The 14602-nt window shown below is 45.6% G+C and overlaps 2 protein-coding genes across 3 annotated transcripts in view; one reads left to right on the forward strand and one right to left on the reverse strand.

Moving 5' to 3' along the window:
* The window catches only part of Pask (PAS domain containing serine/threonine kinase), a 36426-nt gene extending 28137 nt beyond the window's left edge, over positions 1–8289 (reverse strand). For both annotated transcript variants that reach the window (XM_029538626.1, XM_029538627.1), the window contains exons 1-3: positions 8107–8289; positions 1877–2112; positions 122–357 (exon numbers count right to left, since the gene is read on the reverse strand). In XM_029538626.1, the coding sequence (XP_029394486.1) occupies positions 122–357; positions 1877–2063 (423 nt within the window). In that variant the 5' untranslated portion in view covers positions 2064–2112; positions 8107–8289. The remainder of the gene's footprint in view (positions 1–121; positions 358–1876; positions 2113–8106) is intronic.
* Positions 8290–8408: 119 nt separating this feature from the next.
* Positions 8409–14602, forward strand: part of Ppp1r7 (protein phosphatase 1 regulatory subunit 7) — a 22748-nt gene continuing 16554 nt past the window's right edge. The window contains exons 1-2 of the mRNA XM_021197806.2: positions 8409–8502; positions 10863–10988. Of these exons, the coding sequence (XP_021053465.1) occupies positions 8451–8502; positions 10863–10988 (178 nt within the window). The 5' untranslated portion in view covers positions 8409–8450. The remainder of the gene's footprint in view (positions 8503–10862; positions 10989–14602) is intronic.

Consider the following 14602-nt stretch of genomic DNA (forward strand, 5'->3'; position numbering starts at 1 on the left):
GAGAGAGAGAGAGAGAGAGAGAGAGAGAGAGAGAGAGAGAGAGAGAGAGAGAGAGAGAGAAAGAGAGACCAGGTTTGACAACTCCAGATCTACATGTTGGGCCTCACACTACAGCAAATACCTCTGTGGTCTTGGCATCCACGGTAAAGACAGCCTTGTTGGGGTTGCACACAGGGGTCGAGAGCAGGGGCCCAGAGCACCCTGAAGCCAGACCACGCAGCAAGGAGCAGCAGGATGTACTGCCCAGTGGCCCCGCTGTAGGATCAGCATACTCAGGTGCAGCAGCACAGTGCAGTTTGCTTGTGCAGATGTTTTGGGCGGCCAATGAAGAAAGACAGTAAGAGCTCCACCTGTCCTCTGTGAGGAAAGGATGGACAGGAAGTATTAGATTTCAAATGGCTGCCAGAGCAGGCCTCTAAGACAGATGGAATATGTGGTCTAAACAGGACTCAAGCATTTGTCTAACCCACAGTCTAAACCACAGGCTTTGACTGAACGAGTCTCTCCAAAATAACCCTTAGGGGTTCAGTGGCATGGGTTAATATTCTCCAAGAAGTCCAGACTGATCAAGATGAACGTTTCTGTCTAGGTCATCCTCTTAAGGCATCCCCTTTGCATTCAGAAAGCTCTTACTTACAATGCCTCTTCTCAAATACTAGTCATCTCTAGCAACTGGCCTAGCCATTTCTTCCTGGGCAATGTCATACAATTCAAAGGCTACCTGTTGGCAACCCTTCTACTTGCTTCCTCCCATGGGCTCTGTCTCTAAGGAGACACCACTCTAAAGGAGCTGCTCTTAGTCACTTTTCCAATGGCTCCAAAATGCTCAGCCCATCACTGTCCCCTCCGTTCTCACCTCACTTCACCTATCAGAAGCACTGAGCTCTTCTTCAGCTACTACCTCCCAGACCCCTCATCTATGCTCCTGAATGCCTTCCCCTTCCCCTCACTACCAACTGATCCATCCACCCTCCCACTGCTAGGTACCTTTACTACCCTGGAAAAATCTGTGCAGTTTTGGCCTGTATGCCTGCCTCTAGCTCCAATCATCTCCAAGACTCAACTCCCCATGTCTCCCACACTGGCTTCTATTCTTCCTAAGTTTAAAATCAAACAATTATGACCTGAGTCTTCACCACGCTCCTACTGGTCCTTTCTCCTTTCCTTTGCGTCCTTCATCTAGAATCTAGCCTCTCTCAGTACATGGCCTCCGCCTAACCTTCCAAGGCCACACATTTACGCCAGCAGTGACCAAGCCAGGGCCCTCCTGATAACTCTACCTCTTGCCCCTGTTCCCTGGGCAGCTGCCTGTGACATCCTCCTGAAACCAAGCTACCACATCAACACTGAAGCACAGGTGCCTGGCTGGTGCCAGAGGAAGCAGCCTCCTGGGAAGCTGTGGTCTCTGCTTTCAGCAGCACCACTGGCTCTCTCCCAGGACCCGCTGCTCCTACTGTCCCAGGTCCCACACGCTAGCTGGGCCTCAATATCTGCTGCCTCAGCAAGCTGCTCTATGACCTCAAGACAGGATCCTCAAGACTACTTCCCTGTGCTCTGCTCTGGGTCCTGGACATCCCCGTCATCCTAAAGGATTATCCTGCTTTCTAGAGCACCCTCACTTTCAAGCACATACCTTGGCTGTTCCTCAATCCTCCCCCAACTCCAACCCTACAGCTCTGTCATACAACACTAGACAGGTTAGCTCTTCCTTCCTGGCTACAGCCCAGGACCAGGAGGCATACCCCAGTATCTTAGAAGACAGCTCTGAAAACATAAACCATCTTTTGGTCCAGGATAGAAGGGCTCCCAGGGGAGAAAACTGCAACTTGGTTTTCAGTTTACAAGGCTGATGCCCACAACATCACAAGGTGATTACCAGAGAGTGCCATTCGGCTCTGGCAGAGTCTAGAAAGCCCATTCTTCCTGCTCAGGTGTCTGTGGGCTATGGAGAGTGGCTTGCTGGGCTCAACGGTAGCCTGGGCCGCTGGGCTTTCTTGGACAGGAGGACATTCAGACAAACATCTCCAGTCCTCAGCAAAAACTGTTGGACCTCTGTCCTCCATGAAGAGCAGAGCAACAGGTCACCAAGCTCCTGCCTCCAACAGCCCTCACCTAGAAAACAAAGGGTGTGTGATTAACATCTGCAGCACGGAACACAAAAGCAGTCAAAGCAGCCTAAGTGCTAGCATCCCGGGTCAGACCTCCAAAGTGAGTGGAGTCAGCCCAATCTGGGCCACAAGAAACTTTTTCAAAATACTACACAGAAACTCAAGAAACAAACGGGATGCAATGGGAGGAGCTGCAAGTAAAGCAGGAAATGCAGGGTCATAGGTGTGGACATGTTCCCCGGTCAAGGTCTTTAAGGATGCTACAAGAACCAGCCACTCACACAGCACCCTGAAACATATAACAAAAGCAAGACTACCTCAGAGACAGGACAGGTTAGCAGATGTGGTGTTTTCAACTCCTTATTCTGAATGTCGACTCAGAAACGAATATTAAGGAAAATACATAAAACCCCCATTGCCCTCACTGAGTTTCTAAGTGACAGTCCAGTGTCACACTAGGAAACTAACTAGACTGTCACAGGTGCTGACCTTACTGTGTGTATGCTGAGTTCCTACAGCCTTGTCCCATGTGTGCTCACTCCTATGACTGACTTCCCACTGTGGCAAGCATGGCAACCCTAAGTGTATATATTTACTAGTTGCTCATGCTTAAGGCCACTCCACAGTCAGCCACGAAAAAGAAAGTATTCTCTGCCAGGAACAGGCAAGGCCCACCTAGTAATTCAGTGATTAATAAAAACAAGAACACTGTGGGGCCAGCATCAGGACTACTGGCTGGATTTTCCCATGACACGGGGAGACCATAGGGCCAAGACATGCCCACCTTAAGCATGAGCCCCTTCTAAAACATAATACTTTATGAACAAATGGATCACATTTCTGAGGTTCACACAAGCCTTTTTTTTTTTTTTGGTTTTTCAAGACAGGGTTTCTCTGTGTAGCCCTGGCTGTCCTGGAACTCACTCTGTAGACCAGGCTGGCCTCGAACTCAGAAATCAGCCTGCCTCTGCCTCCCGAGTGCTGGGATTAAAGGCGTGCGCCACCACACCCGACTGCCTTTTTCTATATAGGATCCCCATACTAGCATGTTGAGGTGCACAGCGTAAAGGTAGCCTTTGTATTATTCAATTGTTAATTCTGTACAGGCAGAGAGCTGAGAACTGGCCAGATTTGGGTATTGCTATTCTTATGGCTCATCACCTGTCCCAATGTTTTGTAAACATATGTCTTCACTCACTGATTGGTTTAATAAAGACAACGGTCAATAGCTAGGCAAGAAGGGAAAGGTGGACTTCAGGGCTGAGAGACAGTCTCTGTGAGATTTGGCTAGCCAGACATGGAGGAGACTGGACATACCAGAGGCCACGTGGCCTTAATTAATTAGTCCAGTTTAATTAAGTTAGATGAGCTAGCTGGGATATGACCTAAGCTAAGGCCTAATCTATAATAAACCTATTAATTTTGAGTCTCTGTGTCATCCACTGGCAGGTCCAAGAAAATCCAGCTATACTAGCATACTTAGACCTGAGAATTAACTGAGAAACTACCTCACAAGAAGATCAAGCTTAAGCAGGGGGTTGGACTTTTTCCAATGCAGGACAGAACTGGTACCCCTAGGAAGGGACAGGCACCTACTCTTATAAACCAACAGAACTGCCAGGTGGCACATGCTTTTAATCCCAGCACTCTGGAGGAGGCAGAGGCAGAGGCAGGTGGATCTCTGTGAGTTCAAGGCCATCCTGGTCAACAGAACAAGTTCCAGGACATTCAGGGCTACACAGAGAAACTCTATCTCAAGGAAACAAAACAAAACAAAAACACAAGACTCTCGTAGAGAGCTCCTAGGAGCCCAGCTAAGTATGGTGTGATACTCTTCTGCAATCCCTGCACTTGAGAGGTGGAGCAAACGGATCAGAAATACAAGACCATCCTCAGTTATACAGTAAAAGCTCAAGGATGGCCAGGGATTCCTTGTGTCAAAAAAGAACAAGAGAGTTGTCTACAAGTATATCCCAGTGAAGTGCCTGATATATATTCATGAGACTATAGGCCATAGTCAATAGCTCCTGAGCACAGCAGGGCAGGGCCCCTTACACAGAACAAAATGCTGATATTATTACATGCCATGAAGCTACACAAAGTAAATAAATGGGCAACAGAACACGGACAATTTCAGAAGCAGACCAAGAAATATAAGCCTGACACACATGGGAAATCCATAAGGTCGCCAGCTGACTGATAACTGACTAGATAACATGGCCTTCGATATCATGTACATGAGGATAACAGTAACTCACACCCCGCAGCACTCCTGCAGGGTTTTAAGAGCCAAGTTAGCCGGGCAGTGGTGGCGCACACCTTTAATCGCAGCACTTGGGAGGCAGAGGCAGAAGGATTTCTGAGTTTGAGGCCAGCCTGGTCTACAGAGTGAGTTCCAGGACAGTCAAGGTTACACAAAGAAACCCTGTCTTGAAAAACCACAAAAAAAAAAGGGGGGGAGAGGGCAAGTTCAAAGCAAAACTTAATGCTTATTATCTATGATTTGTCCTTTTAAATAGTTAAATAATTTGGAGGAAATTGCATCCTATGTCCTCTTATATACAAAGATTATTTCTGGATGAATTTAAAAACAGAAATGAAAAGAAACTGCCAGGTCCAGCAAGATGGCTCAGGAGGTAGATGTGCTTGCCATGGAGCCAGATGACCTGAGCTCAGTCCCCTGGGAACTAGGTAAAGATAGAAAGGGAAGCCAACTCCAGGAAGGTTTCTCAGACCTCCCTCTGTGCACCTACTTACAAAGATGTACATACAAACATACAGACACACTCACATAAACCACACACACAGTAACCACAAAATTCAAATATAAGTGACCTTTGATCCTTCAAATAAGAAAGAAAAAGCCATGGCTAGGACCATGGTCTGAGCAATCAATGTGTTTTGTAACAACGAGTGCTCACCAAGAATGCCATTCTGTATATGTCCGAGACATGTGAAGGAGAACTTCCAAAAGGTAAAAGCGACATGAACTAAAATCGGAGGTGAGCTATCCTACAACCCCAAAACAGTCAGGGACTCTAGAAGAGCCACTGTGACCCCAACTCTATAAAACCATTATGTACTAGTAATCTCAAAAGCAAAGAACATGAAATACAGGCTCAAAGTTCTTCAAAATTACCATCTATCAAATACACTCTCTTTAAACCAACTGAAAAGAAAAGCCACCTTCCTGAGAGGCTACACTGCAGGGACCAGTCTACAGAAATCCACACACATAAACACTAAGATGCACAAGGATCATTCCAGGCCAGCATGGTTCAAAAGAGTAAAGGTTAGGAAACTAGACAGGTAGAAAGCCAGCAAGGCAAGAAGAGAGAAGGAAGGAAAGAGGGAAAACAGTCAAAAGAAAATATAATTTAAATATTCATCAAGAAGAACGCTCTGATACAATCAGCAGTGAGAACAAAGGAATTGTGTACAAGAACCAATCCTAGTAGTATAGAGTGAAAACCTTCAAAAACAAAAGGTTATCTGCAGCAAGAGTCTTTTAATATAAAAAAAGTAAATACACTACTTAAAAAATACAATATACAGGATAAGAGTCCAACAAGACTGAAGACCCTTACTTCAGGTAGACAATTCCCTGAAGTCTGGCAGAGCACTAAACTTAGGAGGCAAAATGACACAGTCTCCTACTTCCTAAGTTAGTTAGTGGGTTTAAATGTGTTTAACTGTTTTAATGTGTATGTGTATGTGTGTGTGTGTGTAAGCACATGCACGTGCCTGTGTATGTATGGGCACTATGTGCATGCAGGAACCTGAAGAACTCACAAGAGGCCATCACATTCCCTGAAACTGGAGTTACAGACAGTTGAGTCACCATGTAGGTGCTAGGAACAGAACCCAGGTCTTCTATAAAACTGCAACAGCTTTTAACTGCTGAGCCATCTTACAACCTCATTTTATTTTCATTGTAATTCATGACTTATAATGCATTTTTATTACATTGTGTGAGTGTGTGTGTGTGTGTGGGGAGAGAGAGAGAGAGAGAGAGAGAGAGAGAGAGAGAGAGAGAGAGAACGAGAACACACCCATGGAGAACAGAAAACAACTTTCAGGAGTCACTTCTTTCTTTCTACCATGTGGGTCCAAAATTGCCAGACCTTGGCACCAAGTGCCTTTACCCACTGAGCCATAATGCTGGGCCCAAACTGTAGGGCTTTGTTTCCTTTTGGTTTTTGTTTTGTTTTGTTTTGTTTTTGAGGCAAGGTCTCCAGAGTCATTGGAAGTGCTGGGAAGACAGGAAGGCACCATCAGCCTGACAATTGGTATTTTTGCATTAAACCCAGAGCTAGCCACCTATTGGGCAAACCTTCCACTACTAACTGATAAGGTGACTATTGTCTTCATTATTCTGCATATTATATACACAAGCACATGCACTCAGGATGTGCTCCTAGAAAGCAACAACTCATTATGAAACAAAAGATGAGCACCGACATAGTGTTAGATAGAAGTTTTCTAGCAGAGTGTTTTAATGTCAAAGATGTATGTACATCTTCTCTAGGTATCTAAATGCACTAATTACTGCTACAGCAAACAATGATACGATCATACTGCAGTTTTTCTACTCTTAAAACCAACCTATGAGGGGGCTGGTGAGATGGCTCAGTGGGTAAGAGCACCCAACTGTTCTTCCGAAGGTCTAGAGTTCAAATCCCAGCAACCACATGGTGGCTCATAACCATCCATAACAAGATCTGACTCCCTCTTCTGGAGTGTCTGAAGATAGCTACAGTGTACTTGCATATAACAAATAAATCTTTAAAAAAAAAAAACAAAAAACTATGAACAAAGGACATTAATTATGGCTTCTAAATACACTGCCAATGTCACAAAAACCTTACTCTGTTTTTTAGACCTTGTATAACTTCAGAATATATTGATGTGAGATCTTAATTTATTTATATATATATATATATATATATATATATATATATATATATATATAAAATACCATTCTTCAAACTAAATTGTCAATGCTACAAATTTTTATCTTAAAAGTAATTACAGGAACTGGGTGGCTCCCTGTGTTAAAAGTTCTTGCTATGCAAACATGAGGACATGCGTTTAAATCTTTAACCACATAAAAAGCCAGGCGTGGCTACACGTAACTGCAATCCCAGCATTAGGGGGTGAAGATAAGTGACTCCCCAGAGCTCTCTGGCCCGCTAGTCTAACCTTACAGCAAAGCTTCCAGTTCAATCAGAGGCTTTCGGGCGCTGGCGGCTCCTGAGCGCGGGTCAAACGGCCAGAACCCGCCACCACCCCGGGGTCTGGCGGAAGGAGTGCGGGCGCGCGAGGAAAGGGCCAGAGCCACTCCACAACAACGGGGAACTAAGCCTCACCGCCACCCGGAGGTTCTTCGAAGGCTGGTGTCTCACCCGAGGCCGGCGCTAGTCTCAGGCCGATTCGCACCAGGAAGCTCCGCGCGCTTCTGGCCCATCGACCAATCGCGGAACGACTTGGGCAGCATAACAAGGGCACAAGAACCAACCAGACGGCCTGATGGGCGGGCCTCAGTGAAAGCAAGCAGCTGAGCGCGCGCAAACAGTTGCTAGGGACGCACCGGACACCCACTACAGAGCCTCGGAGGAGCCAAAAGACCCCGATTTCTTTGCGCCCCTTTCCTTCCTCCACGCCCCACTCCAAGCGACTGCAGTTTACTCCTACGGGGGAACCGAGGACGGTGAGCGACCTGCAGCCTTTCTTTCGACGGCCACATTTCCAAGGCGAGGACAATAAGCAGAAGCGGACGACGCAGTGGTTCGCCGTGGGCTGGAGGCCGCAAACGTGCGCCCCAGAACCGGACCGAGGCCCCTCCCGCCTTCTCCAAGCATCCGCTAAAGGTGGCCAGTGGCACCAGTGTATCAGCGCGCAGGCGCAGAATAAACTGGTCTCCCTCGCCTACCGGCTCACCGTGCACACACAGCAGTGAGGCTCCCAAAGTCGGGGGTGCAAGTCTAGTCCGCTTCACCTGTGGCCTGTAGAACTCTTCTGGTCGCAGTACCTCTACGCCTCCGAAGTTGGCACAGTGACTTGAGCGAATCCACAAGCTTGAAGTGTCTCCCATGCTGCCTAAAGACTTGCCGGGATGTCTGCTTTCGTCGTGCTCGCCTAGACTCTACTCATTCCTCAAACCCCTAACCCAGGTGGAGCCGGAGCCTGCGGGAACTACAATTCCCGTGAAACACTGCGTCCACGCAAGCGTGTCAGCTCGCGCTTCTATACTTTGTTCCATTGGCTGGCCGATTGGACCTGGAATCCTGATTGGCCCATGGCCTGAGGCGACAGATTCCGGAAAGGGAAAGAGCAGCCAATATGGCGGCGGAGCGCGGCGCGGGGCAGCAACAGTCGCAGGAGATGATGGAGGGTGAGCGGCCCCTGTGGGTGACCGGGGAGCGGCGAGCTGGGGGCTGGGCGGGCACGGCCTCTTGCGGGATCGGAATTCGGCTTCCAGCCTCCGGCCACAGCCACGGAGCTCTGACAGCTGCCAATATGGCTGGACAGAGCCGGGGAGGCTCGGAGCCCGGGAGTCCCGGCCCGAGGGCGGTAGCGTCCAGAAGGACCAGTCCCTGGAGAAAAACGCGGCGCGAGCCCTCCCAGGGAGATTGGCAAGGAAGCCGTGGCTATAGGAACCTAATGTTAAAGCTCCGAGGTTGACAGGCGAGGGGGCAGGGAACCGTCCCCCCTCAGGCGTGGGGAATCTGCAAAGTCCACAGTTTGTTCACGCGGCATGGATGGGAAAGTCTGCTCTAGAAGCGAATGGATTGTGGCAGAGGGATGGGTAAAAAGGAACTCCGGAGATTGAGTTTACAAGGCGTTGTCTTATTTTCTAGGCATTGCAGTCTATATATTCAACTTTCTTCCTTTTTTCCCCCTGTGTTGGATTATGTCATCATATACATATGTGAATATATGTTACACATGTGCATGCTTTTGTATACAGTTGTGTAGATACATGGTCATTACATGCGTGCATATATGTGTGTTAGTGTATACATACAGACTTGTACATGTACGTAACCCTACCCATTGTAGCATTAGGCAAACCTTAAATGCCTTTGAAAGACTGCACTATTTTGGTGAAGATTATTCATTCCTGAAAGATCACTCACTTTTCTGGGAGGAGAGCTAGGGAAGAGGGATGCAGAGCAAGGGACAGGGATGTGGAAGAAAGACCAGTGAGTTTGAGAGCAGTGGTGCTGCCCTGAGATGGGCCCTGAAAACTCACTAGATGTCACCCAGACTGGGGTCCGATGGGGAGGACCACTATCATTCTGGAGAAAGGAAAACCAGTCAGAAGCAAAGGAGTATGGAAAAGTGACCTAAATTAGCAGTCATGCAATGGGGGTTGAGAAGAGCCAACTAGAAAAGCTCTTAGAGAGACTTGAAGGAGTCGTGCTAGAGGTCTTTTGTTTTTAACCTTTGAATCTTTCTTAAGGGAGGAAATGTTTCTCCCTATCCCCCTCTTCCCTCCTCCAATACACCTCTCCCCCTCCTTCCTCACTAAAGGGCAAATACAAAAGCCAAGCTGTTTCTTCCACCCCCACACATGTCATTACCAGCTGACACTTAGGTTTCTATGGCCCTATGTCTTTTTGGAGATTTTTTTGTGGCGTTTTTGTGTGGTTTGGTTTTGGCTTGGTTTGGTTTGGTTTGGGTTTGTCATTGTATTGTTTTGTCTTTTGTCTTTTAAGACAGGTTCTTACCATTTCCATGGCCGCTCTGTGTAGACCAGGCTGAGCATGTTTTGCCACTTTCTCTATCACTGCTAATGCTTTAACTCAAACCTTCCTTGTCTTGGTAGATTTCATTGCCTTTTGCTAGCCTATTCTACCTAGAGCCTTGCAGTCACATTCTTGCACAGTGTGGCAGGCTCTGGAACCTCTCTGCTGCCCTGAGGATAGAGGCACAGTGGGAGGTACAGAGACTGTAACACAGAACCTAGCTGTCCTAACCCTAGATCACAGACTGTAAGGTACCTCTTGGTAACTCATGCATTCTTCTACGTGTCATACAAATGAGCTGCTCTTGTATCCTTTATTTGGTCCTGACAGGATAAGGTACTCTACTCTCTTCTACAGAGGTGAATATTGAGGTTTAGAAAGGAAGATCATTTGCCAAAGCCATGTTTCACTGTTGCTTTGTTCATAACTCAAAATCTGTTTTATTTACTCCAAAAAACTTTGCATTATTAACTCTGTCCTGTGGTTATTTAACACCAGCAGTTTACCTGGGGCATCTGCCATTTTTTGAGACGTTCTTGTTTTCATCCACTCTGCCCACAGTCTGATTTGAGCTAGTCTTGATTTCTTTTGGAATGTGGAAATTTAACCATTTATCTTGGCCAAATGGATAGTGAGACATCAATGAAGGTATGTGGCAGAAGGGTCACAGTGAGACGTGAGAAGGGTCATCACATCAGATGTGAGAGCCTCTTGGGAGGTACTTCTGTATCTGGTGTCATTAGTGTTCCCATCATAGATGATCCAGATTTCAGAACACTTGTCAACTCTTTACAAGTTCTTGGAGGGAAAGGATGGCATGTTAATTGTCTCCATGTGGCCTCCCAGTTCCTGTCTCTGTATCTTAAATACTATTGGATGTAGAAGACATTCAAATGTTCATAAACTGAATTCAACTGTTTTAGAAAAAGAGTCTTGCTGACTTACAACTGCTGTTAATCTCTTCTGTGTTAAGATGTGAATTGTCACTGATGTGTGGGTTCAGTTGACAGGCGGGTTGAATCTGAAGAATCAGGTGATGAGGAAGGGAAGAAGCAAGGCGGCGGCATCGTGGCAGACCTCAGCGAGCAGAGCCTGAAGGATGGAGAACGGGGCGCACAAGACCCGGAAGGTACTGGGTTTAGTTAACCTTAAACTCATCCAATGGGGCAAGTGTGTTGTTGAAGACTGCTGCTTCTTTGCACATGATGTCTCCTCACAGCAGTGGTTGTGTTCCTCAAAGGGCCTCCATAGATTGGACAAGTGGTCATGCTAGCAGACTGTTCTCTGGGTGTTGCCTCAGCAAATGACTGAATTGTGTTTATGAGTACAGTGGGTCCATTTCTGCTAAAGGAACAGTTCCACTACTGATAATATTGACAATAGTGTGTCACCTAGAACAGAGCCAGAAAATGACTTCCTAACCTTTTCCTCAGAAAGCAAAATTTGAAGAGAGCATGGTGTACTCCTCTGCTTCTGTATCCTGTCACAGTGACAAGGAATCATTTCTGATCCAGCCTCAACATTTCTTCTTTGAGACAGGGTCTCATTTTGTAGCCCCAGTTAGTCTTGAAACCATTATGTAGACCAGCCAGGCCTCATACTCAGAGATCTGCCTGCCTCTGCCTCCTGAATGAAGGATTAAGGGTATGTGCCACCAAGCCCACATCTACCTCAACATTTATACAGGCCTGGGAATCCCCCTGTCACAAGCACAGATGTAGAATAGTCACCCCATTTGGAACTGAACAGCTTGCTATGGTGGTTTTATACCCTCCTTAGTAATGGCCCATGCTTATATGTTTGCTTAGAAAATTAATTTCCATGGAAAAGAATAGAGAAAACATACGAACACAGAAAATTGTTCCAGCTGAATTGTTAGGTTCCTGGGGAGATGCAAATTTCTAAGTATTAAGCATCTTAAAATATGGTATTTAATTTTAGAACGAGTATTTAGTTTTACCCGCTTAAAAAGAAAACACATTAGCATTGCTGAGGATCTCTTTTAACAACAGGCTTGAAAGGAAACTCTGCCTGTTACATTTTCCAGATCTGTATGGATTTATCAGGTATTCATAATTATGCATTACCTTTATAAAAATAAATTTGAAAAAACATAGCTACTTTTTAAAATAGCACTATGCACTGTGTGCCAGCAAAAATGATTGGTAACTATGGTAACCAAATTTTAAGGCAAAAGAAGATTACCACAAAAGTACCTATGACAATTAGTTTAGAACTTCAGAGCTGATGTCTGGAGGTGATGTGGGCGGATAAGCAAATGGGTTCTGTCACCATTTGACAGTCACGGAAGGGCTGAGATCTGTGCCACTGAAATATTAGGCAACACTAGAAGACTTGGAAGTTAGAACAGTATAGTCCTGGGCTTTGTTTCCTGGCTAACAACGTTATTGTGATGGGACATTCATTGTAAGAGGACTCTGATGTGTGATAGATGAGGAGAGTAAAAGCCCCATGCCAGCCAGAGAGTCCTATTGCAAGGCCAGCCATTAAAGTAGATGACTAGAACATGTAGTAATTCTCTGGGAACATAAATGTCTAGTCCTTAGAGAAACTGGAACTGCTCATACTTATTTTTACCTAAGTCTCAGCAAAACACATTTAAATATGTCAGTCATTACCTTCCTATATTTCTTTTTTTGGGGGGGGGGGATTTTTTCAAGGCAGGGTTTCTCTCTATAGCCGTGGCTGTCCTGGAACTCACTTTGGCTGGCTTCGAACTCAGAAATCTGCTGGGATTAAAGGCGTGCGCCACCATGCCCGGCTTCTTCCTATATTTCTTTTTTTTTTTTTTTTTAAGACTTATTTATTTATTATATGTAAGCACACTGTAGCTGTCTTCAGACACTCCAGAAGAGGCCATCAGATCTTGTTTAGGATGGTTGTGAGCCACCATGTGGTTGCTGGGATTTGAACTCCAGACCTTTGGAAGAGCAGTCAAGTGCTTTTACCCACTGAGCCCAGCCCCCCCCTTTTTTTTTTAAGCTTCTCTATCTTTTTTTTTTTTTTTTTTTTTTTTTTTTTTTTTTTTTTTGGTTTTTCGAGACAGGGTTTCTCTGTATAGCCCTGGCTGTCCTGGAACTCACTTTGTAGACCATGCTGGCCTTGAACTCAGAAATCCGCCTGCCTCTGCCTCCCGAGTGCTGGGATTAAAGGTGTGCGCCACCACGCCCGGCCTTCCTATATTTTTTAACCTTGTGTTTGTGTGTATCTGTTAACATTTTGAAGTGTATGTGCAGGTATGTATGTGAGTATATGTGCATGTAGATGTCATGTGTGTGTGTGTGTGTGTGTGTGTGTGCCTGTTAACATTGTGAAGTGTAGTGTATATGTGTGCAGGTATGTATGTGAGTATGTGTGCATGTAGATGGCAGAAGACAGTCTCAGGAGGTGTTCCTCTGGCACAGTTTACCTTCGTTCTCGCTGGCCTGGAAATTGCCATTTAGATTGAACTGACTACAGCAAGCCAGCATGCTTCATTTTCTCAGGTGCTGGGATGACAAGTGTACTCTGCTCAGTGTTTTTCTGTGGGTTCCAGAGCTCAAACTCAGGTCCTGTGTTTGTACAAACACTTCCCTAACTAAGCTGTCCCCCATCCACCTACCTCCAACACCAGTTTTGTTTGTTTTTAGTGCTAGGGATTGAATCTAGGGCCTTAAGCAGTCTACAGCTGAGTTATGTCCCCAACCCCCTAGTCTAAAACAGCACAACTGTGATACATTCAGAAGTTCCAGTTAGTAACCTTGCTCTGGGTTAAGCTAGTATTTCAACAGGAAACTTTGGCTGTGGACCACATATGCTGAGGAGCCTAGGATAGCCCCATTTCCATCTTCTGGCCCAGTGCCACTGCCAGTTGTGCCTGTGTTTAGTCTTAGAGTATCTAACTAATTTGGATGATAGTGACCTGGCTACCTGCCTCTCCTTCAACAACTTCTGAGCTCGTGGACCGTGAGCTAAGGGGACTTTCGAGACTAAGGGGACTCTTGTAATGTCTTCTTGGTTTTATCTGGTTCCTTTTATTTAACACCAGATTGGTCAGTATCCTATAAGTTATGAGTAAACTATAGAAAACAACATTTTAATTGGGTACTCTTGATTGTTTTAGAAAAGACATCATAGAAAGTCAGTGAAGTGAATTCAGCTTGTAGGGCCAGTTCTTTGTTAAGCTGGTCCCCTGCGGCATGTTCCTCTTTGAGACCTGCAATGAAGAAGCAAGCTGACTTCTATTAGTCTACTAATGTTTGGAGGAGCCAGACATGGGCTGATGTGTAAAGATGTGTGATGTGTCAAGGGTGTGTAAGCTGGCTCCACTGCAGATGCAAGGGCTTGTTTGCCCTAAGGAAAGAAATACCGGAGAAAGGAGGCTAGGGAAAAATAGTAATAAGTGATAAGAAGTTCAAGGAAATAGAGGGAAGAAAGAGGGAGAAAGAGAGAGAGGTGATCGAGAGAGAGAAAGGAGTGAGTGTGCACACATATGTTCTGGGACAGAATGAAAAGTTTAGACTCAAAAAAATTTTTAAAAAAATTTTTTAAAAAGCAGCCTTCCTACACTAAGTTTCAAGATTAAAAAGGATCCACTATTTAAAGCCATGAAGCTAGCCATGGTGGTACATATCTGTCATCCCAGCATCTGGGACTCTAAAACAGGAGGATTAAAAACTCAAGGGCTTGAGAAAGAGCTTTTTTTTTTTTTTTTTTTTTTTTTGGTTTTTTGAGACAGGGTTT

The sequence above is a fragment of the Mus pahari genome, chromosome 5, assembly GCF_900095145.1.
Source record: "Mus pahari chromosome 5, PAHARI_EIJ_v1.1, whole genome shotgun sequence".
NCBI lineage: Eukaryota > Metazoa > Chordata > Mammalia > Rodentia > Muridae > Mus > Mus pahari.